The 27,256-nt window shown below is 45.0% G+C and overlaps 1 protein-coding gene across 1 annotated transcript; it reads right to left on the bottom strand.

The window, feature by feature from the left end:
* Positions 1-299: 299 nt before the first annotated feature.
* On the bottom strand, positions 300-26,546 carry mrtfba (myocardin related transcription factor Ba). Its single transcript, XM_085760882.1, has 17 exons — positions 26,355-26,546; positions 20,219-20,306; positions 17,013-17,287; positions 11,710-11,775; positions 11,439-11,494; positions 11,198-11,273; positions 10,667-10,828; positions 10,398-10,564; positions 10,135-10,251; positions 9,804-10,051; positions 9,008-9,179; positions 6,908-7,936; positions 6,727-6,819; positions 6,239-6,388; positions 5,968-6,099; positions 5,738-5,798; positions 300-4,750 (listed from the first exon to the last, which is right to left on the bottom strand). Exons 3-17 carry the CDS (start codon positions 17,173-17,175, stop codon positions 4,227-4,229), a joined length of 3,216 nt encoding a protein of 1,071 aa, XP_085617008.1. The 5' UTR covers positions 17,176-17,287; positions 20,219-20,306; positions 26,355-26,546; the 3' UTR covers positions 300-4,226.
* Positions 26,547-27,256: the final 710 nt, after the last annotated feature.

Below are 27,256 nucleotides of genomic sequence, written 5' to 3'. Positions count from 1 at the left end.
TCTTTGGTGTTAGGGAAATATATTTGTGGGTATCTGTTATCTGTAGAGAAAATGGAAATCGCTGCTGGATATATGCAAACACGGACATGCGTCCCGGACAGCCAAACAAAGAACTGTTACATACAGAGACAAACTATTCAAATGTGATGGCGTCTTTCTTTCTGCGGTGTCTATTCTTCAACCAAAGCAACATAGCCATTGTTTATATTTTTTGTAATATATAATATAATATCCATCAATATATGAATGTATATTTGCTTATTGTGTAAATTGATGTGTCATTGACTTCAGCAGAGGTGTTCACAGTACACCAAATTTTATTGACACGTAAAGGCATACAGTACTTATATACATCTTTTTGAGTATTTACAAAATGGAGAGCCAATGGATGTTACACATGTATAAAAATATGCATTACATCTATATAAATATATACACAATGTGCAAAACATATGGCATTACAAACAACAAGAGGCATGGCATGGGTGGTGGAGATAAGAGAGGAGACTCGGCTACGGATGGAGATTCTAAATCAAAAACTGATGAGGGTGGAGAACCTCGGTGCCTCTCACCTGTGCTTCCACTAATGTGCCCGGAATACATGTTAAGTAATGAGACATCTTGTTCGGAGCTCTGTTCTTAAGTTCGGCTCCTCCACCTGGAAATACACAACGCACACACACGACAGTAAACGGCGCGAAGGCGGGCGAAGGACGAGCAGGAGCGAGGAGAGCCGAGGTCGACGTGCAGAGGCCTGATTGGCGGCGCCTCCACACACCTCAGAGGGGTTTCTCAAACAAGCCCTCACTTAGGTATTCAGATATGATGTGCTTCTCAGCTTTAAAAACTAATATGTTACTGTTGATGCAGTAAAGGCTAGTCCATGAATAAACTCAAGGCAGGACTTGACATACAGTACAGTATATCAAGGGAGAGCAGCCATTATTGCTTTCAGCTATCCCTGTCTGGCCAGTGAGCGGCCACCGAGTCCGACGGTTAAAGTGGTGTCACATCATAGAGTGTAAATCGTATGTGGATTTACTGCAGCCAAGAGGTTTGCGTATGTCCAATATGCAAAATCAAATGAAAACAAAACTCCAAAAATAACTCTGCAAACCAAAAATATACACATGAAATATCCGTTTACAGATTTTACACAAACATGAAAACAAGAATAAAATGTGTTTTCCTTTTTACGTTTCACTCAAAAAACAAAAATCATAACAAAACATGATAATATGTTCCACTGCCATTTAGACAACAAAATATCAAAATATGAGAGCAAAAAAAAAACACAACTAACTCAACATCCTCTTTTAGGATACACAAAAATAAATCAACTAGTGACTCTTACTGTTTATCCTATATTGAACTTAACACTCGCAGCAATGTGGAAATAAAGAAGAAACACAACTAGACCTGCACACAGGTAGCTACAGCGACGACGTACAACACAGAACACAGGCCAGAAGCAGGTCTGTACAGTATTTGGCCGACTGGTTCATGGGGGTCCAATGTGAGTGGGACATCCAAGCGTCGCGACCTGATCTGATGATAAACGTGTCTGCCTGCAGCAGTAAGAGCGTGAGAGTTTGTTGACAAGACAGTGTTGACATGAAGGGCTCTCTGTCATTTTGCTCAGGTCTCCACATTATTGCTGATGTGAACAGCAAGTCAGCATTTATACAGGCAGAGAATGCAAAAAAAATGAAAAATTACAAACAAATAAAAACAAAATAACAGCCTTATTTACTTTTTCTTCTGCTAGAAATGACCCTGAAGTAACAGTTGCCACTGATAAATGTGCTGTCATTCCACAACTGGACAGCGAGCACCCTCTAGTGCCCACAGATGTTACAACACAATCAAGTGGTTAATTATGTCAATTTCAATGACCACGACTTATGAAAAAGAGAATTTAGAAAAAGAGCAACATTATTTGAAAGTGCCATTAAGTGAAACTGTATCACCCCCCCACCCCCCAAAAAAAACATTTAGCCCAAATCAGAAACTCAATTTTTAGGTAAAAAACAAACAAACAAAAAAACCATACAGTGAGTGGGTTATGATGCAATCCATTAACAATAAACATTTATATTTAATCACGGCTTTAAAAGGAGCTGAGCCCTCTTCACTGAAGCCCCGCCGCATGTCACACCTCAAAGGTGTCTGTGCGTTTTTGACTGCATCACACCCACTGAACAACACAGATAAAAACAGTACAACAGTCATCAGAAGCCTTTTGAAGAGTTACATTTTTGGAATTACGGCGGCTGCAGAGCGAATGATTGGGTTTGATAGATATTAGAAACTTTTTCTTGATATGACTGGAGGGCTTGAAACAGCCCAGAGATTAAACGTGAATACAATCATGCACACGGAGACACGCACGGATGTACATGCAAGAGACAGGAGGACGAGGACAAATACACACACACACATACAGACATGCTTGCCTCTCACACAGCCACAGGGTTGGGAAGCGAACGTCGTGTACATGCTGCAGCAGCTGATGCGTCACATGATCAGACTGTTCCACCGGCCAGATGTTGCCTGGTGAAGTGGCCCGACTGATCAGCTACAGGTCATTTTAACTGGCACCTTTGTTGGCTAGTGTTGCAGCGGTTTCCAACCCTGACACACACACACAGACAAACAAACAGACACACACACACACACAGACAAAGTGCAGGGATACTGTAGGACAGCTAGATATAAAGCTCATTGTCTCCAAAGATATCTTTAATTCTCAATATAACTTGCAGCATACACACAGTCCACACCTATTATGGTTGTGTGTCTGCATTTGTTCCCTTTTTACTGTTTTTTTTTTTTGTCAGTTTATGTTCAGAGGAAAAAAAGCTGCCAACTTTTAAGTCCTATTTTTTTTTTTTAAATATCTTTTCAAAAGTACATTCAAAATAAGAGACTTGGACAACAACTGCTGTATCTCTGTGATTGGCCACTTGATTACGCTGACCACAATCATGGATATATTGATCACTTCATATTGACGATCACCTTGGATATGCAAAGTTCACATTTCTTTTTGTTCTGAGGTGAATGAGGCGCGGCGTTAGATCTCTCCGCCTCTTTAGTGCATAGCTCTCGAATGATGGAGGAGCTTCCTCCTCTCGTCATCTGACTGCAGTCGAGTCTTTTGTTCGTCAGTTTGACCTCAGGCGGGGGGGGGGGGGGGGGGGCATAGGTCAGAGGGAAAACAGTCACATCTGATAGGACGTTATCAGATTAGTCAGCACACATGTAATCTACAGTATAAAGTAGAGTGGACCAGTGTGAACAGAGGCTCCACCTCCTCTCAGCTGGGGGGAAGTTTTAAAAACCTGGCTCAGCGACTGACTGAGCAACGTCTGGCTTCGAATCATAAAGGGAACAGACGGGTTTGACCGTCTGGTGCCTCAGACAGGCTGAAGCAGCTCAGACTTTTCCCCCGGTGAAGTGGTCAGTAGGTGAGGCAGCACTGACATCCTAAAGAACTCCTGTCCCAGACGACACTCAAACGCATCTTCAATAACAATCTAAATCGCAACTAGATTTAGTCTGTAGTCTTTCTGCTGCTACCAGCGTTTATAGCCTCTTATGGCACAGTCTGCCTCAGTGGATTAAAGGTCGACATGTCATCTATAGGAAGCCTTTTACACATTTAGTTACTGCACTTAACACAGTAAAAACAGACACCAGCAAAAAACCTCCAGTAGGAATAACTGGACAATCTCGGGCTGTGCTCAGGCTCTGACCCAGAGAAAGTCACGGTGTATTAGTGTGGTTTAACAGTATTTACAAACATGCTACCAGTCTTCATTTGGCTTTGTCTCCTCCGTTCTGTAAAGCGTCATTAAAATCACGACATCAATCAAAGTCTTCTTTGTTTAAAATCCCTTTATCAGTCTCCTTAGTGACGACGGGTCCTCTTTTTAAAGCTGTGCAAACTCCTGCTTGTAGTTCAGCTCCGTCAGTGCACTGCCTGTACAGTGTCTCTCACTGTAGTTTAGTGGGAATATTACAGATGGTTGGATGTATTGTTACAGAGTGATAACAGCACACGGGTGCCAGGTTTTTTCCTCATTTGTTTCCTTTTTTTTTTAATGTTTAAATTCAGCCATCTTTCCCTTTCTTCTTCTCTTCATCCATCCATCCATCTCTCGCTCGCGGCTCAGCGGATCAGCCCAACTCTCCTCCGTCGTTCCATCTCACCCAAACCGCCGTCAGTCCCAGTGCAGCTGCAGGTCGTGCGTGTCCAGGAAGTCTGATGGGATCCCCAGCGGAGTGAGTGCTCCGGCGGGACCCGGGGGCATGGTGAGGTCCAGCCACTCCATGTTGTCCAGTGCCGGGTCGGACAGACCCATGTTTATCGAGGAAGGAGGTGAGGAGGAGTCGCAGAAGGACAGGTCCGACGTGTCCATGGGCGAGTAGGGCTGCTGCTCCATCAGCTGGGCCTGCAGCTCCTCCATCAGGCCCTGTGTGCGCGGGTCCGAGGCGGGCGACGTCCCAGCCAGCGTCCCCTCCAGAAAGGCCTCCAGCTGATTGTCCGTGGCTAGAGAGGACAGGCCGGACAGGCCGGACAGGCTGGGGTCCATGACGGGGCTCAGGCTGGGCGGAGGGGCCAGGTGGATCTGCGGAGGCGGTCTGGAGAGGACGGTGTTGACGGGCAGGGTGGTGATACTGGCTGTGACTGGGTGGGTTTTATTGAAAGACACCGGGGCGTCCTGCTGGATGAAGGGTGTGATTTCTGGAAAAGAGTGAGAAGAAAACCATTACAGATCATTTTTAGAGATCAATTGATGAGACTTTAAATAGTGCCTCAAGGAAACATTATCGGACACTAATGGCGCTTTTCCACTACACAGTCACGGTACGGCTCGTCACAGCTCGGTTTAGGTGCTTTTCCATTACAGTTGAGTTCATCATAGTTCCTCCTCAGCGGGGGCGGGGTCGTCATATCACGGCGGTTGCTGCCACATCGTCTCTCTCTTTTTTCGATTCTCTCGTCAGCTCCAAACTCACTCGTCTGCACCTCGGTCACGGACCACAGCTGGTTTTCCACACAGCATCATTTAACTCACATGACAGAATAACAGATCAGTGGGCGCTGTTGTTGGTGTGTTTTTAAATTTAGCAGGTTTGATTCTCGTGTCGGAAGTGGCGCTCGCGACTCTCCCAGCAGTGACGACGTTCTGGCCAATCAGTGGAAGGCAGTCGGCTGACGTCACGTTTAGTATCACTTCGGCTCGCTTGGAACCAGGGCTGTTTTCCAGTTACCAGGTAGTAGTGGAAAAGCAAAAAAATTAGTAGAGCCGTGCCGTGCCATACCACACTAGTGTAAAAGCGCCATAAGACCCAGTGTGGATATTGTGACAGTGTTTTTTAATCTACCAAGACAAGGTTGTATTTGTACCAGAGGAAGAAACCAGTTGTTTTGTTACTGTTTCAACCTGTCTGAGTACTTGGTAGCCCATTGGCAACACTCAATGAATGTATATTTTTAATTAAAAAAAAAAATGGGTACACAGTATATGTTACACCTCCTATCTTCCCTATAATATTAGTTGAATTACTCGAGACTGCTTCAGCACAGGCCTTGGCAGCTGCAGCTTGCCCTGTGGTAAAATCATCATCACAGTAATGACACTACACTGAAAACACTCCACACTTTGTTATATAAAGAGCTCTGGTCCACTGTGAAAAGAGTTAGCACAGTTTTCTGTTTTCCTGTTACCTCCGCTCTCTATGAGGATGTCAAACAAGTCGTCCATTTGCTGGCTGGTTGCCGTGGGAACCTGAGAAGACACACAGAAGATAGTGAAACAATTCCTCAAGGCTGAAGAAACTGAAAACAGACTTTGTATGTTTTTGTTTTTTTGCTCAGTGAAGGACGGAGCAGCTGGAGCTCCGAGCTGTCCCTGCTCTGTCAGTGTGTGTCCAGGCTGTGGATGGTGGATGTCTAACCTGTGAGACATTGTTGATGTGCATGTTGCGGCTCTGTTTGACAGCCTCCTCGTAGCGGGGAGGCTCCCTTGTCTTGGGAGGCTGAGGGAAAGATGTGGGCTGCAGGATGAAGGTCGGCTGCGGGGAGGGAGACTGTGAGAGGGAGAAGAGAGTCAAGAACTGAACCGACACAAGTTGAGAAAAGTGTTAATCATCTCAAAACGTTTTCCGTAATTAGTAAAGACTGAACTAAACTGACCCCCTCCACTCGCTGTAATTACTCATCTGATACCTTATTAATGGGCCCGTTGGAGATGTGGTGGTTGGGAGAAGCCCGTGGAGAGAGCCTGCTCTCTGGGGAGCTTCTCAGGAAACACTGGGGATTCAGCTCAGGCCGAGTCTGGTTCTCCAGACCAGTAGTATTATTGCACATTGTCAGAGTCTGTCGAGACACAATGACATCAGTCCAAACAGCCAACTGATGACTCTCTTGTAACAGCACAGCAAAAACAAGACGGATAACTGAAGACACAAAAATTCCCTCTGACCGACACCCCTCCAAAATAAAAGCTGGGCCAGTCATGTCGATCATGCTCTTCAGACATTAGATGTTGTAACAAAACAGGAACTAAAAGCACAACATCATCACAACCTCTCTGTAGCCGTCACACATGAATATAATCCACATCGGCAGCAGCAGCAGTTCTCCAGTTAACATCCATTACAGGACACATTACAAGAGACACTTCTGTCTGAAACTGGTTATGTGGCGTCACTCACCTGTAGCAGTTGGTTGTGGTTGGCCATCTGTTGGCTGGGCGCTGTCTCCATCTTAGTGCTCTGTAGCTGAGGGACTGAGGCCTGGAGAACAGGCTGAGATTCAGAAAAAAAAAAACACAATGTAAGAGCAAAACATTGTAAATTAATCCTGCATCTACATGTCCACTTTCCCAAATCTCACCTGCAGGCTGACAGTGGTGCTGGGCAGCTGGATCGCAGTAGCGTTGTTAGGTAGTGACACTGGCAGGAGAATCTGAGTCCCGGCCTGGCCGGTCAGCAAGGTCTGAGGCTGACCCAGGACCTGGGAGACTCCTCCTGAGTGGCTGATGAAGAACTGCTGCAGGCCGGGGGCTGCGGGCTGGGGCTGGCCCTGGGTCTGCAGCTTGGGGCTTCTCTGCGCCTGGGGGATGAGCTGTGGGCTGGTGCTGACCTGAGGCTGGGCCTGGGGCTGGATCTGGGTGATGAGCTGGGTTTGGGTCTGGAGCTGGATGGGCTTACCGGCGGAAACAGTCACGTCCTCCAGCTTCACCACAGTTGGTAAGGGGCTGGTGAGAGCCTGGGGGCCCAGGACAGAGCTGGGGATGGAAGTGGTCGTAGACGAACAGTTCGACAGGACGGCGCCCTCCATTTTTACCACATTAGAATTGAGGAGAGTAGGAAGAGGACTCATAGCAGGCATGGAGGTGAGTTTGGGTGATACGGACAGAGGGCCTCTCTTCTCCACCTCCAGCTGCATCTTCAGCTCCTCCACCAGCCTCTGCTCTTGCTCCAGCTTCCTCATCAGCTCCTCTATCTGCCGCTCCTTCTCGTGCAGCCTCCTGTCCTTCTCCTCCGGGACGCGGAGAGGCGGGAGCGGTGAGGACCGCGGACCTGCCGAGCCGGAGCTCACCATCTGTGCTTCGAGAGCCTCAGACATGCCTACGTCCTGCTGCTGGAGGATGAAGGGGTCGGAGGGGATGGGTGAGACGGGGGGCGTCGAGCTCATGCTCTCTGTAGCCACCTGCTGGACTGGGACGACTAAGGCGGCGGGGGCGGTGGTAGTGGTGGTGACCTCCATGGGCATGGAGGAGGTGGTGGCGGGAGGAGGAACGGTGGCGGGAGCGGAGGTGGGGGGGTTGTCCTGGAAAGGCTTCAGCTTCTCGATCAGATCGGTCTTGGTCCCTGACACGGGGAGACCGCGCAGCTTGAGCTCCAGCTTGAGCTCGGCCACCTGCAGACGTATAAACAGAGTCATTTCAGACGACTGGAGGAGAACACAGGTGATTTTAAAGAGAGAGTTGGAAATGTTAAGAGACAGATAGCACTCTCATATCTGCTCACTAAATATATAAAAAATATGGAATGGTCAGGTAGTCGCTCTAGTTATGATTAATGTTTTATTTATTTTTATTAGGAAGTCATTGGCCATAACAGAGTTGCATGTGTTAATTTCAAAAGGAAATGATTAAGGGGCAGGGGAAGTAAGTTATCTTCATCCTGCTCATTTCCAGGCATGGAATGCCTGAATAAAAAAGATGAAATGAAATGAAATGTAGGTTAGTTTAGCATAAAGGCTGAACAGGGGACTAGAAGGAAATCCACCTACCAGCATCCACTAACTAATAACCACATTAAATCTTTGACCTACAGAATAAGTAATAATAATAACAATATAACCACAATAAAAAAAACACAACTTTCTGCTTGTATACTCAAGGTTTTGTACAGACTCAACAGATTTGTTTTCCTACAACTCTACAAGCAAAGCTAGCTGTTTCTGGTCTGAGCATTGTAGATACATTTCTGTTACCCTTTGGTTTCAAACAAATAAAGTTTCCATTCTATTGTATTCATGTTTACTGCACGGACATAAGAGTGATGTCAGTCCTCTCCTCTAACTCTTGGTAAGAGAGCAAATAATCCCAAAACTTCCCAAAATATTTAAACATTCCTTTAACTGCTGGTGTGAAAAATGTGTAGCAAAATGTGTAGCAAAAAAAAAAAAAAAGATAATCCTACAGGTTAAAGGTTAAAATGTGACACAGGTGATAGTTCTCACACAACTCCAAGATGAATAGCACATGGTAAAAATATAGAGTCAAACTTCCAGGGCAAAACCTTGTTCAGTGTAGAGTTGTCAGATTTCAACACTCTATTATTAGTGTAATAAGTTGATACAGTTTGGTTTGACCAGCTGAGCAGGCTCGTAAAGCCACAAGGGTCAGAGACTCTGTAGTTTATGATTGTTCCAATGATTTTTATACTGCTGGGGCACTATTGGTACAAATGGGTTTCCAAATACCTTCATCTCCTCCAGGTTGGCAGGCAGCACTCCTGGCTTGCGGTTAGAGAGCGAGTTGTTTGGCCGAGCCGGAGCTGAAGGCAGAGGAGGAGGCGGAGGGGCAGTGGGCAAAGACACAACAATGGAGGTTGGCAGGCTGCTGCCGGCGCTGCTCTGACCCTCTGCCACTGATCTACAGAGAGGAGGAGACACAAAAAAACATTGAGATCATTGTAAGCGGAGGAAATTATTTAGACTCCCATGAATCAGAAACAGGAGAGGAAGAGGAGGTGGGAGAAAAAGACAAAAGGGTATTATTGCAGAGATAATTGGAAAGAGAGAGGAGCGAAAGAGAGGATACAGAGAGAGGAAATCTGCTACCAATATGAACAGAGCCTCCATCCTGTGCCGTGCGCTTCACTAACAAAGCCAGTCAACCAAACCACAGTACACAGTTCAAAGAGAGCTCGGCCACGCCGCCACTGAGGGGACGTATATGAAAACAGCAGCTGGTGAAACAACATCCTGTTAGTTATTAATATGATTAGACACAGAGTTGTTATTGGAAACTAGCTAATGGCCCTCTGGGTTGTTGAAAACAACAATATTTGGCTTGCTTTCAGGCGTGTTCAGATAAAGAGTGATGGAGGCGAGCCAGACCAGATTAGAGGGAAAAAAAATAAAGGTTAAAATTAAAACGCATTACAACAGCGGTGGGGGAAGCAGAACTCTGTGTATGAATAATATAGCGCAGTTATTTATTTCCTACTGGGAGATGCAACTTGCAGTTTGTGGTTGTAATGCTGCATATACATACTTGAGTGGTGCTGGTAATATAGTCTGGTAGTTGTAGTGCTGCTGCTGTTGGCTGAGGATCTGCAGCTGGAGGAACAGCTGCTGCTGCTGCAGGAGTCGGGCGTACGACGAGTCCATGGGCGCCTCGCTGGCCTCCTGTTTCTGGTCTGGAGGAACGTACTGGTGGTATTTGAGCTTTTTCACCCTGGACCTCGGCTCTTTGCCCTTCTTGCTGCGGCTCTTCTCCGAGGGCGTTTTCTGCTGGCTTTGCTGTTGGAGGGAGGGAATATTTTAACATTCGAGTTTTGTCCAACGGCACCGCATTCACGGGTGAGAGGAAGTGCTGTCCTTACTTTGACCAGCGTCGGGCCTGGTTTGGAGGGAGCAGGGGTGACAGGTGGGCGGCTGACGGGAGGCTCACTGGGAGAAATCACTTTGATAAAGTCTGGTTGTGTAGCAACAGGGACGGCCTGAATAAGAAAAACATAAAGAGACTTAGAACTGCAAAACAAACACTCAACTTCTCATAAACACCCTAAAGTCCAATATCAATGTTATCAAGTTACAAAAACATTCTGGGGATGCTGAACAGACCAGTTGGTGCTGGTTCTCTAACCTGGATGATGGGGCTGGGCAGTGGTGGTGGCGGTGCAGGAGCTGGAGAGGGCGTCTCTGGTGCTGGTGAGGGGACAGAGCTCTGAGACTCCTGGCTGGCCGGCTGCTCCGGGGACAGGGCGTCACTGCTGTCTTCGTCCAACACCTTGGGATAGTTCACCTGTCCCACTGAGAGACAAAACAAAATGCAGGACAGGTCCTCTGTGTCAGATCCCTCAAAGACCACAGAAACTAAAACGCTGACATCTCTCCTGCCGGGTCTCGTCTCACCGATGATGGCCTGTTTGACGCTGGAATCCACCGGCAGGATGTTCTTCTCCACCAGCTCCATCGGGCCGGGCCTCTGGGCGATCTTCTCGTTCAGGTTGTCGGCCAGCCGGGCCCTCTTCAGCCTCATCTGGGTGGCCTGTAACGAGGGCTCTGCTCCAGTCTCTGGAGGACGAAGAAAACAAACAGTCACGCCGAGTATCTGTCACACTGTATCATGTCAGATGGTAGATTGTCGGCTTGTTTGCGATGCTGGTAAAGATTAATTCCTTCATAGCAGTACGTCTGATGCCAAATTCAAGTTAGTTTTGGTTGAAATGTTAAATAAATATTTGAACATTTTCATAGGATTTAGAGTCCTTCAGTATTTTCCTGCCTGCATGGCCCCCCTGCTGCTGACCATATTTTCAGTAGGAGGAAACTCTTTATGCTTCAGTGTGAGAAGTCTTTCTATTCCTGTGCATTAATAGGTCCACAGGAACAACTAGACAAAACTATACGTGCACATATTGTTAACTATAGAGGTCTCAGTACCTTGCAGGATGTGCATCCTGACCAGCTCTGCTCTCTCTGGACGACTGCGGATCTTGTGCTTCAGGAAATTCTCGGTCTGAAAGAAAAGTATCGACAGAGCCATCAGTAAGGTAGCTTCGTTTTCATGATCTATTATTTTCTGCCGCGGCAAGCAACTTAAAACCCCCACAGTGCACTTCCTCCAGCCCTCTACTTCTCAAATTCAGGTTTGACACTTTATTTTCCAAACTACGATCCTTACCCTGGCTCTCTCCAAGCTGCGAATCTGCCCATGAAATGCCGCTGGGCTCTTGAGAGCTATAAGACATGATGTTTACATTAATGCACAAGTTGGAGCACAATCATACTGTAGACAAACAATGTGAAACACAGAGAGTAAACATGTTTATTATTTCAGCTATCAGTGTGAACCGTGGTCCCACTTTGTTACCATTTACAATTACACTCCCACCCACTCCACATTAGCTTTTCTGAGAGTGAAGCACATGGAGCGGTGCTGGGTTGGTACTCACGTGGCATGATGCCTTGGTCCACCAGCTGCTCCCGGGTTCTCCTTTGCTGAAGCCTCAACTGCAGGACTGGAGGCAAAGAGGAGAAAATGTTATAGAAAAAAAACTGATCAAGGAGAAAACTGAAGGAAGAAAGCTGATAGGGCAGCATACAGGAAATAAAAGTAGGGAAAATGGAAAAAGGAAGAAAATGAATTGAACCAGAGGAGGTAACCACTAACCTCTCTCTACCCCCGACGGATGACTCATATCCTGCTTTCTAGTCATTAGGCTGGCACTAATAATAAAGTCATTATCATATAATGCAGCGCTTCCCATACACCAAGTCATTTGTAGTTCAGGTGCTCTGAACAGGAACTGAAAGCTATTGATCACTGATCAGGAGCCTGTTCAAAGACTTCTTATTTATCTTCCAATATTATTGATTAACTATCAAAAAAGTATTTTTTTGTATTACTTTAATCCTGTAACTACTAACCTCTGACCCTTGCAGTTACACACCTCTCTTTTCAGCTGTACAATTACATAGACAAAAGTAAAAATCTTTTTAAGCAACACACATTAAAAACAATTTGCATTTTCTCTGGAGTCCATTTTTCCATTCAAATGCACAAAGAGAATCTACATATTAATCATTACATTGATTATTTCACGCTCTGCCCTGACAGTATACATCTATAGATGCATGGTGCATTTACAATCAAAGCTGCCACACAGATGCACCCACACACACACACCAAGTCAGGAATAGAGACTCTGGCTCGTCAAACCAAAGCATCATGGGATAGGAAGTAGAGGGCCGACAACAACCATGCAAACCACAACAACAGCTGTTGTCAACATGGTAAAATTGGTAAATTTACTCATTACTGACATTTTATTGAAAAATATTATAAAACAGAACCAAAGCAGAGACATCCTTTGATGTTGTTTATGGCACTGCTGACCTGGGAGGGGTTTAAAATAAAACAAATTTAATGTATCATGAATTGATCACTTTTTCTTTGTTTGAACTGTCAGATCGCTGAAGCCGTTAAAACCGGTTTAGCTGTGCACAGAGAAATTGTCTCGTTCGATTAGCGTCACCTTATTGGCACTTGTGAACGGCCTCGGCAGAAACCAACGATCAAACTGTTCAGAACAAATATCCGCTAATAATGACCAGTGGGCGATGGAACCGAGCACCCTTAATTTGTGGCAACCCACCACAATATCAGCACTGACCGCCACATATTGATTCTCCGCCTTGAACAACTTCAGTCCTCAGTAACTTTTTCAGTATGAAGTGGCGTTTCCAACTGTGTCTCTGTAACTTTCTGTTAAAATTTGCTCACAAAGCTCCTTAAAGCCTAAATGTTTCAACCACTCCTACTCAAAAACAACACAACACTGGCAGATGATTTAACAGAGGTAAATAAAGACACCCACCACCACTTGATTTAATTCAAAATGAAATATCAATGTTGATGTGATTATAGAGCTGGTGCCCACATTACTTATGTTTTAATAACCTCCAACTCTCCCAGGACAAACTGGAAACAGCATTAACCTACTGGAAATGACCAATCAGCATCACAACAACAATCGGAGAGGAGTGCTCACCTGCTCGTGCTCTGAACGCAGCACAGCAGCTGCTGAGTGTATCTACCTCCATACAGGCCATGGTCCTGTACTCCAGTCCAGAACACAACTCACTGATTAAGTCATTGATCCCAGTGAGACAGCCTTTGTATTCAAGTCCAAAATATGTCTCATATAAACTCAAAAAAATGATCCATTGAATAATGAAAATCCAGCACTGCAACTTCGAAGAATCAAAGCATCAATATGTTATTTCTCTATCCCTCCCTAACTTTTATTCTTTCTTTTTTAATACAGGGCCACAACCCCCTCCTCCCCTTCTCTCACTCAGCCAGTCTGTGATAGGGTACTTTCTGGCTGTGGGCGATCCGAACACGGCCAGATGTGAAGGAGTCCCCTGGTAGCTTGTAACCAGTGAGAGACAGTTAAAAACATGAGTCAGCACCGACTGAAAACACAACGAGTGCAGCTTCGTGCTGAAAGACGAACCGCGTGGCAGCAGCAGAAGCACTTGAGAGCTTTAACCTGATTTTCGGAAGTGGGCCGACAACAAAAGGAGGGTTCGCGTAAAGTCGTGTAAATGTGCACCTATTAAACACTGGTCGCATGGACAAATACTTCTCCATTTACAGGAAGGGACGTGTCCAAGATTACAGTGAAACACAATCTCTTGCTCCGACAGGAAGCAGCTGGTCTCAACAATCATGTGTCCATTCATTATCATCAAGATAAACCACTGGTTGCATCATACGCAAACCCGTCATAACCCCCAGCCTGAAAAAATGAAACTTTAGTTCCAATTAGAGCTGTGGTGAAACATTTCCAGAGAAACAACACAGGCTGCTGCAGAAAGACTGACAAACAATCTTTGACAGGTAGAGGACAGAGGACGGGGGGTGGGGGCTGGCATTTCACCCCCTACTACACTCAGTGGATAGCTGAAGAAAGGTATGCAGAGAGGACGTTTTACTTTGAGGTGATTCACAGTGACTTCCAGTCTGGGTCATTGTCCTCTGTTTCTCTGGGAAAAACTCTGCTCAGCCTGACAAACACATGTCGACCTGAGGAGAGAGCGGTGAATGATTCGCCTGAGTCATTAAACTACACAGACACAGATACACATGTATGCATCAGCCTGCTCGGTTGGTCCATGGCGGAAACACAGGCTTCAACATAAAAATGTGTGAGTTTCACCTGTAGTCAATAAATGACAGAGGTTGGGAGTCAAACATAACAAAAAAAGGTCAACCACAAATCACATGATGCCTTTAGTGCAGGAATCCTTCCGCAATTTTAGAACTAGCTACATTTATTTGCTAAACTGCTAAGAAACTTGTAAGTGTAGGTGTAGTGTCTTGAAGCTACCTTCAAGTCTGTCTGTCTCCAGCCAAAAGATCCTGCACATAATGCAGAGCAACAACTGACCTTACACGTTTGCACTATGCAACATGTTAACTACTGCACTGCTGAGACACAGAGGTAAATCAGAGTGGTATGCATTATGTAACTCTCAGAGGGAAAGCCAATAAAAGCGTATTTACCAAAATGTCACAATCTTCCTTTAAAGAAGAAAAGAAAAGTTATCACGTCCTATGGGCCATTTGTTTCCCTACTTTTCAACCCAGAGATGACTCACTATTTAAAACATCTGACTAAAGTTGAATTCCAAAAATATTTCATTTTTGCTCCACAATTTTTGTCAAACTACTTTTATTACAGGTATTATTCAGTACTTTATGTCCTCTCATAATTCTACATTCTGTGGCTCTATGTTTGCCTTCGACTGTCCATTTTAATAGACACCCAGTGCAGTAATAGTAATATATACAGATATATTATTAAAATTAATCAGAACATTTTCTCAAAATTCCTGCATACCCAAACTTTTTCGATTAATAAAACTTTCGCCTTCCTGAGCCAGTGACTGGCATTTTGTATTTTATAAAACTGTTGTTTCCAGCCTCTCTGATTGTATTAACAGGCTTCCTGTTATTTCTTATGACTGACTCTCATTCCCTGTCACCACTAACTTAAGTCTTGCACCATGGCATCTCAGATCTGCTGACAAAGCAGCACTTCCTTCCCCCCTCCCCCTCCTCACAGACAGACAGACAGACAGACAGACCCGGACCCTGAGCTGCAGTCTCACATGTCTACAGTGGTCTACGACACCCCCACCTGTCATGACGGTGGACAGATTAACACCTGCCTGTTAAAACCAATATGAGGGAAGGGAATCTGCGCTTGGCAAAGTGCTGGAGATGTCTTAGAGGGTGGAAAGTATGAGGTGTGTGTGTTCTTACTGGAGGGGAAATGACAAAAGCCAAGATGAGTGTGAGCTACTACTGTTGACATGCCTCAGAAATTTTCCACCGTCGAGAGTCGAGACGTTTTACTGCGCTCTCCCGCAGACAGTGCAGCAAACGCAGGATTCTGTGCACAAAAGCCTGAAATCCCTGCGTTTATCCAGAGCGTGTTTAATCCAGTCTGGAACAGCTCTCTGGCTAAACAGCCTGTTGTTGACTCTATCAGACAAATGAGATCTTTTCTCAGCACGGCGATCAATATCACTAGCACTGAACTCCACAGATCTCGCTACGCCATCTAAGCCGTGATTAGGAACTGGCAAACGCAAGAGCGAATCTAACCGGCTCCCAAAGTCTCGCAGTCGTCTGCCCATCCATCAGTGTCCGAGTCACTCGCATGTGGAAGCCAAAACAACACCGGCAGGCAGCGTGAGGGTGATGAGAAGCACACAGGCTGGTTAACATGAGGAAGATCATTTCATCATGCACAGCAGAGGAAAAGACGGAGGAGGTGACTGAAGACTCTTTTTTATAATATAAATATGACGATTCAAGGAGCCTGTCAAGCACATGTTCCTTCAATCGTCATATTTATGCAGGAATTAAAGTGTGTGATTAAACTGCACCGACACTGAAAGCTGTGAGCGACAGGCTGTGTCCAGGCAAACATAAGGAAAACTACTCATCTGACCACAAGTTAAATCTGTGGGAAGAGGTGCCATTCAGATGGTGAATCATAATTCTACCTAAAAGCATGGTGGTGATGTAATCTTTATGCTCCAGACCCCAAGAGACAGAAAATGATGCCAATTCCCCAATTGATAATATCAATAGCATCATTTTATGCTACGAGATTAATGAGAGTCGCAATAATAAGAGTCTTAATTACAGCATGAGTATGATGATGATGATGATGATACAGACTTAAATGATGCCAGCTTACCAACAGAACAAAAGCATGATGTCATAAAACTGTGACACAATAACATGTTTTCATTTGTAGCTCAGTATGTAACACCCACAATGCAACAGGCTACCAGAGCTGTGACATAAAGAGCTGCAGCTTCATATATATTGTATGTAATTGTCTGACTGTCTGAATTAATGTTTTAACAGATTCTGTTTGTATTTGATGTGTCTTAAACATGGTAGTAATAGTAGTAGTAAAAGTAGTAGTTGTAGAAGAAGAAGGAGTTAACAAATTCTTTATGAGGGTGAAATTGCCACAGAAAATCTCAATTTCAATCTTCTTCATGTATTTCTCTACCAGTGTAATTGAATCCCCTCCTGAGAGGCACCTCCTTTGTTTTTGTCAAAGGAGGAGACAGAAAAGGTATTTTGTTGTTGGAGCTGAGTTAATGTGTGATCTGGGTTCATGTATCTACACGGCTGAGCGCCTGTGCAGCGGCGTGTCCTCACCATTTTTGCGTTCGCTGAGCGGGGGCAGGTTCTGTGTGGGCTGCAGTGACAGCTCCTCCATCTCATGGGTCACCGCCTCGCTCTGGGGACTGGGCACCAGCAGACCCGACATCCCACAATCCCCCGCTGGTGCGAGATGCCACTGGGAAGCCTGGGGATCCATCCTGCCTCAGGAGGGGGCGGGGGGTGGGGGGGTGGGGGTGGGGTAGGGGAGGGTCCCAGGCAAGCGACAGTGGTGCTGGTTACCGTCCCTTTGTGATATGTCTCGCTGCTACCTGCGTGGACACAAGGACACGAGAACGAGGCGTTAGGGAGAGAAAAAAGTGAAGGCGGCTCTGCTCCTCTCACACAGGAGGAACACATCACTCAGGGATATTTTGCGGGCTCCTCTTGAGCACCAGTAATTCAGAATAATCATCATCATCCTGTTGGTATGACGACTTCGCCCGACTGCTGAAATGCGAAGGGTGGCATTTCGTTTCAGCCATCTGGAAGAGCTCAGTCGCAGCCCAAATTATTCATTAAATGAGCTGGGCTGGCCATTATACTGAATAATCACTTCAAACCGCTGCTCATGAGAAACAACGCCAGTTTGCGCATGAATGTTCTCTCTGTTCAGATGGGCTTCATAATCTGGAATATGACGTCGCTGTGGCGGTTTCAAACAGAGGGAACGGAAACATTTCGGGGAGCAAAACAAACACTTTAGTATCCATGGCTTCCCAACGGCCTCTTAACCAGCAGATGACAGACTGCTCAGTCTGAACATGTATGCTATTTATCGCTCTCCAGCAGCACCCACACTATCCATTCCTGGACATAAGTACTCTTTACCAACTGTCTTGATGTGTTGCTTTTGGCCGAGAGCCGCCGTGTTCCTATGGCTGTCTCTATTTCCCCCTGCGGGCCCTTTAAGTGCCAAAGCCATTAGACAGTTGAAGACTCTGGGACGCAGACTCATTTGGTTACAGCACATGTAAATGTTGTCATTCTGGTTGCCGAACGCTGTTCTGAATCCAAAGACAACACATACCAGCGTATTTTATCATCGCTCGCTTTTCTTGTCCGAGCTTTAAAAAGTACATTAAAGTATGTTTGTGTAAAGACACATACTGGGCTCCTAAAGCTGCTCTTTCTTAGGTTTGAGGTTTCCATCTAAATTTTATGATCCCAGCTCTTGAAGAGTTTATTCTGTTGGAGGTCAGGACGACAGTGATCGCTGTAGTTCACACCGAACATCATCATCATCTCCCTAAAAAAACAAAACTGTAACATAAGCCCTTGTTGAGCTGTTGACCATCTGACTTCCTTCAAGGGAATAAAGAAACTCAAACACATAAATCAGTAAAATATGGATTTTATATTTTCAGAGAGACAGAAATAAAGTTCCATATTATTTCCAGTTTTGTCTAAACAACAAAATTTGCATGAAAGGATCAAATCTGATTGACTGGAATAAGAGTATTGGCTAAGTTTGTCTGATAGTTGAGAGTGAGACATCATAAATAAAGTGACTGTAAGTTATTTCATAGTCAGGACATATAGATCCTGCTCCCATTCAGGGTCCCAAGGGCAAGCAGGAATATATGCAGGGAATCTTTTATTCCATGTGCCATATAAGCACTTTAAGCAAATAAATGCACCTGATTTTAAGTATATGCTCTAAAAGGTTTTCAGTTTTTATTCTAATGCACTGCTGCTGTCATTTCTTGCCTACTTGCATGGTTTGTCTGTGTGGTATTGGAGGAGGTTTCATGTGATTCGTCTTTTGTTTGTAGTGTAATTTTATGTGGGGGAAGCTGAAGAAAAATTTCCACTAAGTAGGAAAATAAAGTTCAAGTTAAACTAATCTAAACTAAACTAGATACGGTGCCTTATAATTTTCTGGCGTGCAGTCACTTGGTAGTAACCTGCTCCATCTGTAACATTTTGGGTATGTACGTACGTTTAGCTCCTTCATCCAGACATCACGTATTTCCATGAGAGTCAATCCCAGTTCACTTGGCCTTTACTGCTGATCTGAATTAGAGCACAATAGATCTGGCCACCGCCTGAAAATTCCTCCACTCTTCAAAACTTGGCCCCAGATCCACAGCCACTTTCTGGCCCCTTAATGGTGATTAAGTGGCACCAACACACCAAGCTACACACTGTTCAACATCTGTGGGTTTTCTGTGACAGAAGTGCAGGACCAGACCTCCAGTAACAGCATCTGTATTAATGTGTAAGCACTTCCTGTAGATCACAATCAAACCAGGCATCCTGCTCTGTTCTGGCTTTTACTTTGAATTTTCCGGGCCATGTAAAACTGTTTGCATACATTAACCCTCGTCAAGAGCTGTTCCTCTCTCCCCGCAGACCGACAGGAGGAGAGGCTTTATATGTGATCAAAAACAATGTGTACTCCAGTTGCATTTTTATCAATCAGATACTTAAATCTGTTTTTGATTATGTTCTGGCCCGCCATCTAATGGATTAGAAAACGTGTGCCTGTGGCAAAACCTACTTGCCAATTCCTACATGTTAAATGGGATCAAATAAAAGAGAAAATCAGTGACTACGTTTATATGCAGTCAATTACCCTTTCATAACCATATTAATAACCCGGTTGCGTACAGCCATGTAAGCACCAATAACCCTTTTTGGTCTTTTGAGAACAGGAACTACTTGTTGTAAACATGGCGAAACACAAGATAACACCACACCTTTGGAACGAGGAGGAAACAAATCACTTCATAAGTGGTGAAAGACATGACCATCATGTCTTTTGTAGACAGTACAAAGTACCGGGATAACGAGATCGCTGTGCTGCTGCTGTTGTTGTTGTTTTTGGATACAGGAAGAAGAAGCAGAAATGATGCACATTGCGTCACAACGTTGTCCGTACGTCGCTGTTTTGATCGGGATATCCCAATTGATTACAATTACGTTATTGACCCAGTTTGCTCCCGCATGTAAACGGGTTATTCTGAATGTTTCAGAAACCGGAATATTGACCTTAACCTGAATATTGACTGCATGGAAACGTTGGTGTTCAATTTAATAAAAATTAACCAATTACATCATATTTACAGGTACAGGAGACATTTGTCAATACTGTAGAGCGATAATAACAAAAGAAATAATAGTAGTAGTAATAATTAGTAGCAGTATATACACATTAATTTGAGTGGCTAACTGTAAATCATCATTGGGTAGGTTCTTACCGGTAGTAACAGAGGACAGCCAGGGACAGAGCAGAGAGACGTCTGGGCTAGTTGCTGTGCAGGGTGACGCTAAGCCATGGAGTCAAACCTGGTGGGACAAAGAACAGAGAAGACAGTGAAGCCAGAGCTAAAGACACAGAGAGAGAGAGAGAGATTTCTCTTATTTCTGGTCACATCTTGTGACACCGAGCGTCCAGCGCTTCTACATCATTACATCAAAATCCAACACTGTTCAGTGCTGTGATGTCTTTTTCATAGATTTTCTGTTTCTAACATTAGTACGACTACAATTACCACTCTTTTCTGTCTCTGTCCTGTCGTATTGCCTGTTCAAGGCTCATTGTCTGTTCATCCCAAACAAATAACCACTGCTGATGGTAATTTGAAACATCCCATTTAAAAAAAACATTTAAAGCATAGACATAAACACTAGAGAAGAACTGGAGAGGTATTAGCCCTATAAAACCGAAATCCATTAAAACATGATGAAATAAAAACACAGCACCAAATGCTGTTTTTGCTGAAATAGATGCGTTTGAAGATTTGTAGAGAATAAAACACACAAGTGCCACTTATGAATATTTGAATGAAACATCCTCCCCACACACACGCCCAGAATGGTGCATTAAGGTCTGAAAATGGATGTTCACAGTCTCAGAAAAAAACCTGCAGTCATCAATATGACAAAGGAAGAACATCATCCATGCATAGACAATAGAAAATCTGGGTACAGATGAGCTGTAATGTATCATCCCTGTGCCGTCTGAAGGAGAGACACTCTGAATAAGAATCGATCCGCTGCACACAGAAGCTCTCAGGACGGACATGCATCTAGCGCACAGAGCCGATAACTGAATCAGGCTTGATTGGACGGATCAGTTTACAGATACTCTGGGCAGATAATGGTCTTGTACAACACAGGATCTGATATTGTGCTTGTAATCTTTGTTTATGTGGGCTCCTCCCTGACAACAGCATCGTAAAATCTGTAACGATTAAGTGCTTCTGATGGATGGATTTCAGTTGCTCTGAGTGAAACACACGAGAAAGAAGAAAGCAACAGTCAGATTCCTACAGACATAACCACACGCTGTGTGTGTGTGCTCGTGTTGGTGGGCAAAGTGAAGTCTGGGGGGGGGGGGGTGAGTTGAGGGTGGGTGAACAAGTGCGCAGGAGAAAGGGGGCAGAACAAACAACTGTCACGGCTGACGAGGCGTTGTGGGATAAACAGCGGCGCTGGCCCGGCCGAATCAAAGAGCAGATCCAGATGGCGGGCGCTGCGTGTCGCTCTGCCCTCGACTGTTCTTTTAATGGCACGGGGGGGCAACAAGTACCATGTGTTTCATCAAAGGCCAATGCATACGTTCTGTACACACGCACACAAAAACATGTATAAACACGCCGCTGAAATCAAAAGGTGTGGGCATCTGCTGCTCTCAGATGTGAATACAGTTTTACTTTTCCACTCAGGTTTCGACAACAAACGTGAGGTCACGGCTATAAAAATGTTTCAGACAGTTGACAAATATGTTACATGACGAGTCAAAGAAGAGCTGTGTTATTCTGCCACTGGGTGTGTTTGGTATTTAAAAAAGCGCACAGATAACACATGAGGTCACTGCAGTTGCCCGTGCTTATGTCAATCATCAACAATGTACGCTGCCTGAAACTACAGAGAAACTAACAAATGCTCCGATCCCTTCCCTGTTAGCACCCAGCCTTTTTTCCCTTCTTGTTAAATATGGTGCCAACAACTGGTCATGTGGTACGCTCAAAATGTCACTATGACAAATTAATGAAGAAAGTCATCGCCACAAAAACACCAACAAAAACAAACAGCTGTTCGTCGCATCTGAGCGAAGAATTATTCTCTAGACAAATTGATACTGGGGTTTGCCAGGCAGGGACACATGGAGCATGAGTCAGTGGCAGCACAAGTTAATTTTCAATCAGCGTCTGTGCAGCTACAGAGGAAAACAGAGAGAGGAGTTACTGGACTTTTGCCCAGCTGCCACAGAGAGGTGGCAGCTGATTTTGAAAATACTGGACAATTCACACGGAGGAAGGAACCTGTGTGGGCCCGAAAACATCCAATAAACTAAGTGATGATGACATCCTCAGATCCCTGCTCCACCAGCGAGGAGCTAAAAATACTTCCTCTTTACACACTCCCAAATGAGACGTTTTACTTGTGGGACACTGGCAGTGCCATTTTTCAACAGACTTCACTTAAAGGGATAGTTCAACATTTTGGCAAATTCGCCTATTGCCATAATCCTTATAGTGATAGGAGTAGGTTCATTACTTTTAATTATCAGTGCATGTTGTTTTGAGATCAGCGGAGCAGAGACGTGAGCTGCTCAGTGAACACAATGGAGGTGAATGGTACAGGTCCCCTGTCCCTCATCAAATACACAATCCAACAACTCCAAAACACTCTCGTGGACGCACAGCCATATCTGGAATGTAGTCCCGGCTATGCATTTGCCTCGAAAACAACTCTGTCTCGTAATGTTACATGATTATTTCATTGTGTGGTGAATGTGCAGGTCACAACTTCTCCACGAGAGCGTTTTGGAGTTGTTGGATTGTGTATTTGACGAGTTTTGAGGGACAGGGGACCTGTACCGTTCACCTCCATTGTGTTCGCCAAGCAGCTCACGTCTCTGCCCCTCAGGTCTAAAAACAACATGCACCGATAATTAAAGGTAATGAACCAACTCCTATGACTATAGAGATTATGGCAATGGGCAAATTTGCCAAAATGTTGAACTATCCCTTTAAAGCAGAACTATGCAGGATTTGGGCTGTAATTATTGTGGCTCAGAGTCACTGTGATGGTTGAGTGACCTGTTATGAAGTGAATGGGGTCTAGGCCAATGCGCTCACCCCCCCCACTGGCTGAAAACCGCACTTGCAAGATCAGTCGTCCGTCTCGGTGTTACAAATCTCGTCAATGGATAGAAGTATCGCGAGAAACTGCCTTACGGCAGTACGAGATAAGAACGCATATGACGTCATGCATGTCACGAATCGTGATTGGTTTGAGTTCGGAAAGTCGGAGGAAACCATGGAAACATGAAATGTTTACTGATGAAGTTCAGCTTGTGGCTAACGGGGAGCTAATGCTAACACAGATACACACACCATGGGTCTTTTATAAGATAATGTAATACATCATGACACACACACACACACACACACACACACACCTTCGCGTTTTGGAACCTTTATTCCTGTGTGTGTATGTCTGTGTCTTTGTGCCTGTGTGTGGCTGTATTAGCGTTAGCTCCGTGTTAGCGTTAGCTCCGTGTTAGCATAGCGTTAGCTCCGTGTTAGCGTTAGCTCCGTTAGCCCCGTGTTAGCATTAGCTCGGTGTTAGCAGGGCTTAGCAAACAGCAGTAAACATAAGCACGTGTAGGGGGCGGAGGTGGTGGCGGCGAGTTTTTTTTTTTTTTTTACGACAGTGACATGTGCCTACCAGAACTGTGGGGGAGCTCCGGAGAGGGAAAAAAAGAGAAACCAACGAAGGAGCGAGCTATTTCCAGCCGACTTGCATTGTTCTGCTTTAAGAGGGGATTTATAGTTATTTTTCGCACATTATCAATGGAGTGAAGCTCAATGCAACACTATTATCTTGGATCACACAAAATAACCATGGTGAATGCTCTAATAAACCGACAACAATCAGTGGCTTCAAGTTTCGTTTATGTTTTCATATCTGCAGCATTAGCAGGTTGGGGTTCTGCTGGGTTTTCCCCTTAATACTCAGAGACTAACCAAATATTTCTCAACAGTGTTTTTCACTAAATAATCCCAACAACTGCGCAGCCGTCTGAGAGAATTGGAACTGTTAGAACCGCAGAGCTCTTCAGTAACAAACACAGAGAAGTCACCAGTTCCCGGTCTCGGCATACTGACGGGAAGAGGTCATGGGGTCAACTTTACTACAAATAGGCCTAGCTGTGAAGACTCGCAGTGATAAAGTAGCTTCAAGCGCTCACATTCACACACTCATTCCCTCAACTGACAGCAAGAGATAACTGAAATCTGCAGCCACGGCCCGAGAGCTGCTAAACAACCGGCAGTCAAGTGGGTCTGGTTTCTGTTTAAGGGACATAAAACACACCACTGACAACTGTCTATGAAAAAAACATGTTGTGAAGAAACACTGACGTTACACAACTAAAATAAATAAATATTTAAAAAATAGGCCCAACCCTAAGTCAAAGTCTTTGTCTGGAACGAGACATCCTGTACCCTGAGTGACTGGGAATCTCCTCAACTGGGACGTTGAACAGAATTATAACTTGTATCACTGCTCAAGGCAATTAACATCTAACAGGATTGTGCTTGTGTTATAAGAAATAATACTGTTCATACTGTGAATTGGCATTATAAAAATAAAGGACTATCACTTAGCCCTAATGTGCAGTAGGAACTAAGGAAACGTAACATGAAGAACAACTCTGTGCCGAACTTTGCTCTCACTGTGAAGTTTTCTGAGCCGTAAATAGACCATGTCTTGTCCAAAAAAAATGTCTGCTTTTATCCAGAGATAAGACAGAAATGATGTCATCACTGCGGCTCATTCACTAGAGTGAAGTCGGTGCTCTGCTCTGTTCAAACACTCTCGCACACACACATGTGGTGTTGTTTCCTTCCTGGCTGCCTTTGTGGACTTTTCTGAAAAGATCCTACAAAAACAGTACAAAGGAACTGGACCATGAAACAAAAAATAACCCACAAGGCTTGGATGGCCCGCAGCCAAAAAACCATGGGACAGTCACACCTAAGATAAGAAAGTCCAGTTGGGCAGCTGCATAGACAAACTTCAACAGCCTTCATGTGAAAAGAGAAGACACATGTTAATAGAGCTCTGCTGCCTGCAACTCTGAGGCACAAAGACTTGTTATGTAAAGCAGCTTTTCGAGAAATGAACACAAATCTGAATAAAATGCCCAGGGTGGTGTGCTTCGGTGCAGACTTCCTGCGAAAGAGTAGATAACTCTAGCATGTCAGTGATAATGATTCCCTGCATCTCAGTAGGAGTCTGATTTACCACAATCACTGCAAGGGGAAAAAACAGACCAGCCTACATTTGGTGTACGAAATGCAAACATGTCTCACTGCATTGTGGTATCCAGTTTCAATTTCCCTTGATTTGCCCCAGGGAGTGACATGGAAACCCACTCCACACAGTGATGTGAGCAGCCTCCTGCAAACCAATACTGCACTGGGAGGTTGGAATAAGCAAAACACACATGGATACATGGCCCACAGCCCTTGGGATAATTACTTTGCCATCCAACCATATGAACGGCGTTTTAAGTCGACGCTAATAATTCACACGTTTTAATGACAGACTGCGTGTGTGGACTGGGCATTTTGTGTCCCACCCCCCCCCTCCCCGAAACCACCACATCCTGGGGCCGTCTGGATGACTCACACAGACCGCGACCTGTTTGGATCTGCTGCAGCACTACCTCACCTCACTCCGCGCTTCCACACGATAACATCATCGGGGTTTTTCTTGCGGGCGGGTGGGTGGTGATGGTGGTGGGGGGGCTGCTTAATACCCAGCCACTCGATGGTGCGACCAACTCAGACTGAAACTGAAATGTCATGCCTCCACATCCAGAGAGCATCCGGGCTCGAGAGTAATTAACTGTTAGCTGGAATAAACACACATGAGCAGAGCACATGGCGACTTAAAACAAACTAGCTAACAGGGCTGAAACTGGGAAGTCTCCTCGGCTGACATGGCAGTCGGCTCCCCCACAGCTAGTGTTATCGCAGTTGGGGAGGTGGGTGTGGGATAAGCTAACGATGGCTAGCTACTTAAAATCTGACAGGTGAGTGAGTGGCAGACAGCGGCGGTCATAAAAGAAGACGAGGCGCCTGCATGGCTATCATAACAGGGATTAAAATACTTATCTCACATAAGTTAGAGTCAAATAGTCCCTGTCCAAGCTCCACTGTGTAGTCTCACCCAGCCAGTGTCTGCTGCCCGTGTCCCTGCCTGCACCAACAGTCTCCTCACATCCTCACTCTCTCGCCAGTTAGCTCGGGTTAGCTATCCCGGGCTAACATGCTAAAAACAAGACAGCGCCGCCTCGGGGTCCCGTGCTCTCACCTAAACCGTGGAGACTTGAAGACAGACTGCCTGCGTCCGAGGTTTGCTTCACAACGAGATGTCCATGAACGTCAGCGGAGCTGTCTGCTGTTTTTTTTTCCTTTTTTCGCCCCAGCGACGAGATTGAAGTTTATTTCGCGGAGTAAAATGGCTGCGACTGGTCTGTGTGCTTCGGATGCAGGGTGACGTAATGACGCTGTCGGCAGGAAGAGTAGGGGGCGTGGCGGAGGAGGAGGAGGAGGAGGGCAGGGACCATAGAGGCAGGGACCAGCCAGCGTCCTCTCTGCTGATCAGACAGAAACAATCTCTCTGATGGACAAAGATAATGTAAAACTAAATAGTAAACATCACCACCATACCACCATGACTACGCATATTTACAAACTGTGTTCCCAGGTACCACGTGTGCTTTTCCTAGAGCTGACGTGTAAATCCCACTGTATGTTTTGATAGGGTTTGCATAATGACTTGCCTCAGTAAAGGTGGACATCCACTGTGAGGAGAAATAAAGCTGATTAGTCTTGCCTTCAATCTCACACTGAAAGAGAAAGAGAGCATTAAATACTGAACACAATGGCAGTAGCATGCTTTTGTAATAGGGGTGTGACAATAGCTGATATTTGGAAAAATAAAAATTAATAACAGTTTTACAGACTCTCTCCACCTCCCTACACTTGTATTCAACGGAAAGAGACAGAACACACAATCAGCATAATTTCATGGTTAACTTTTTTCTCCCCTGTAGATCTTGTTTGAGTTCATTCTTTTGGCAATGATTATCATGTTGTGAAAATCTGATATCAAGACAGCCCCGCTGGAGTGGATGCTGTTCAACTATAGTTTAGGACACTACTTCATTATGAAACTGTAAAGTGTAAGTAAAACCTGTGGCAAAGGTATGG

Source organism: Trachurus japonicus, chromosome 19 (assembly GCF_045865225.1).
Source record: "Trachurus japonicus isolate A0001 chromosome 19, Traja_1.0".
In the NCBI taxonomy this organism is placed as follows: Eukaryota; Metazoa; Chordata; class Actinopteri; order Carangiformes; family Carangidae; genus Trachurus; species Trachurus japonicus.
The sequence above is the reverse complement of the archived record's forward strand: the minus strand, read 5'-3'. Positions and strand labels throughout refer to the sequence as shown.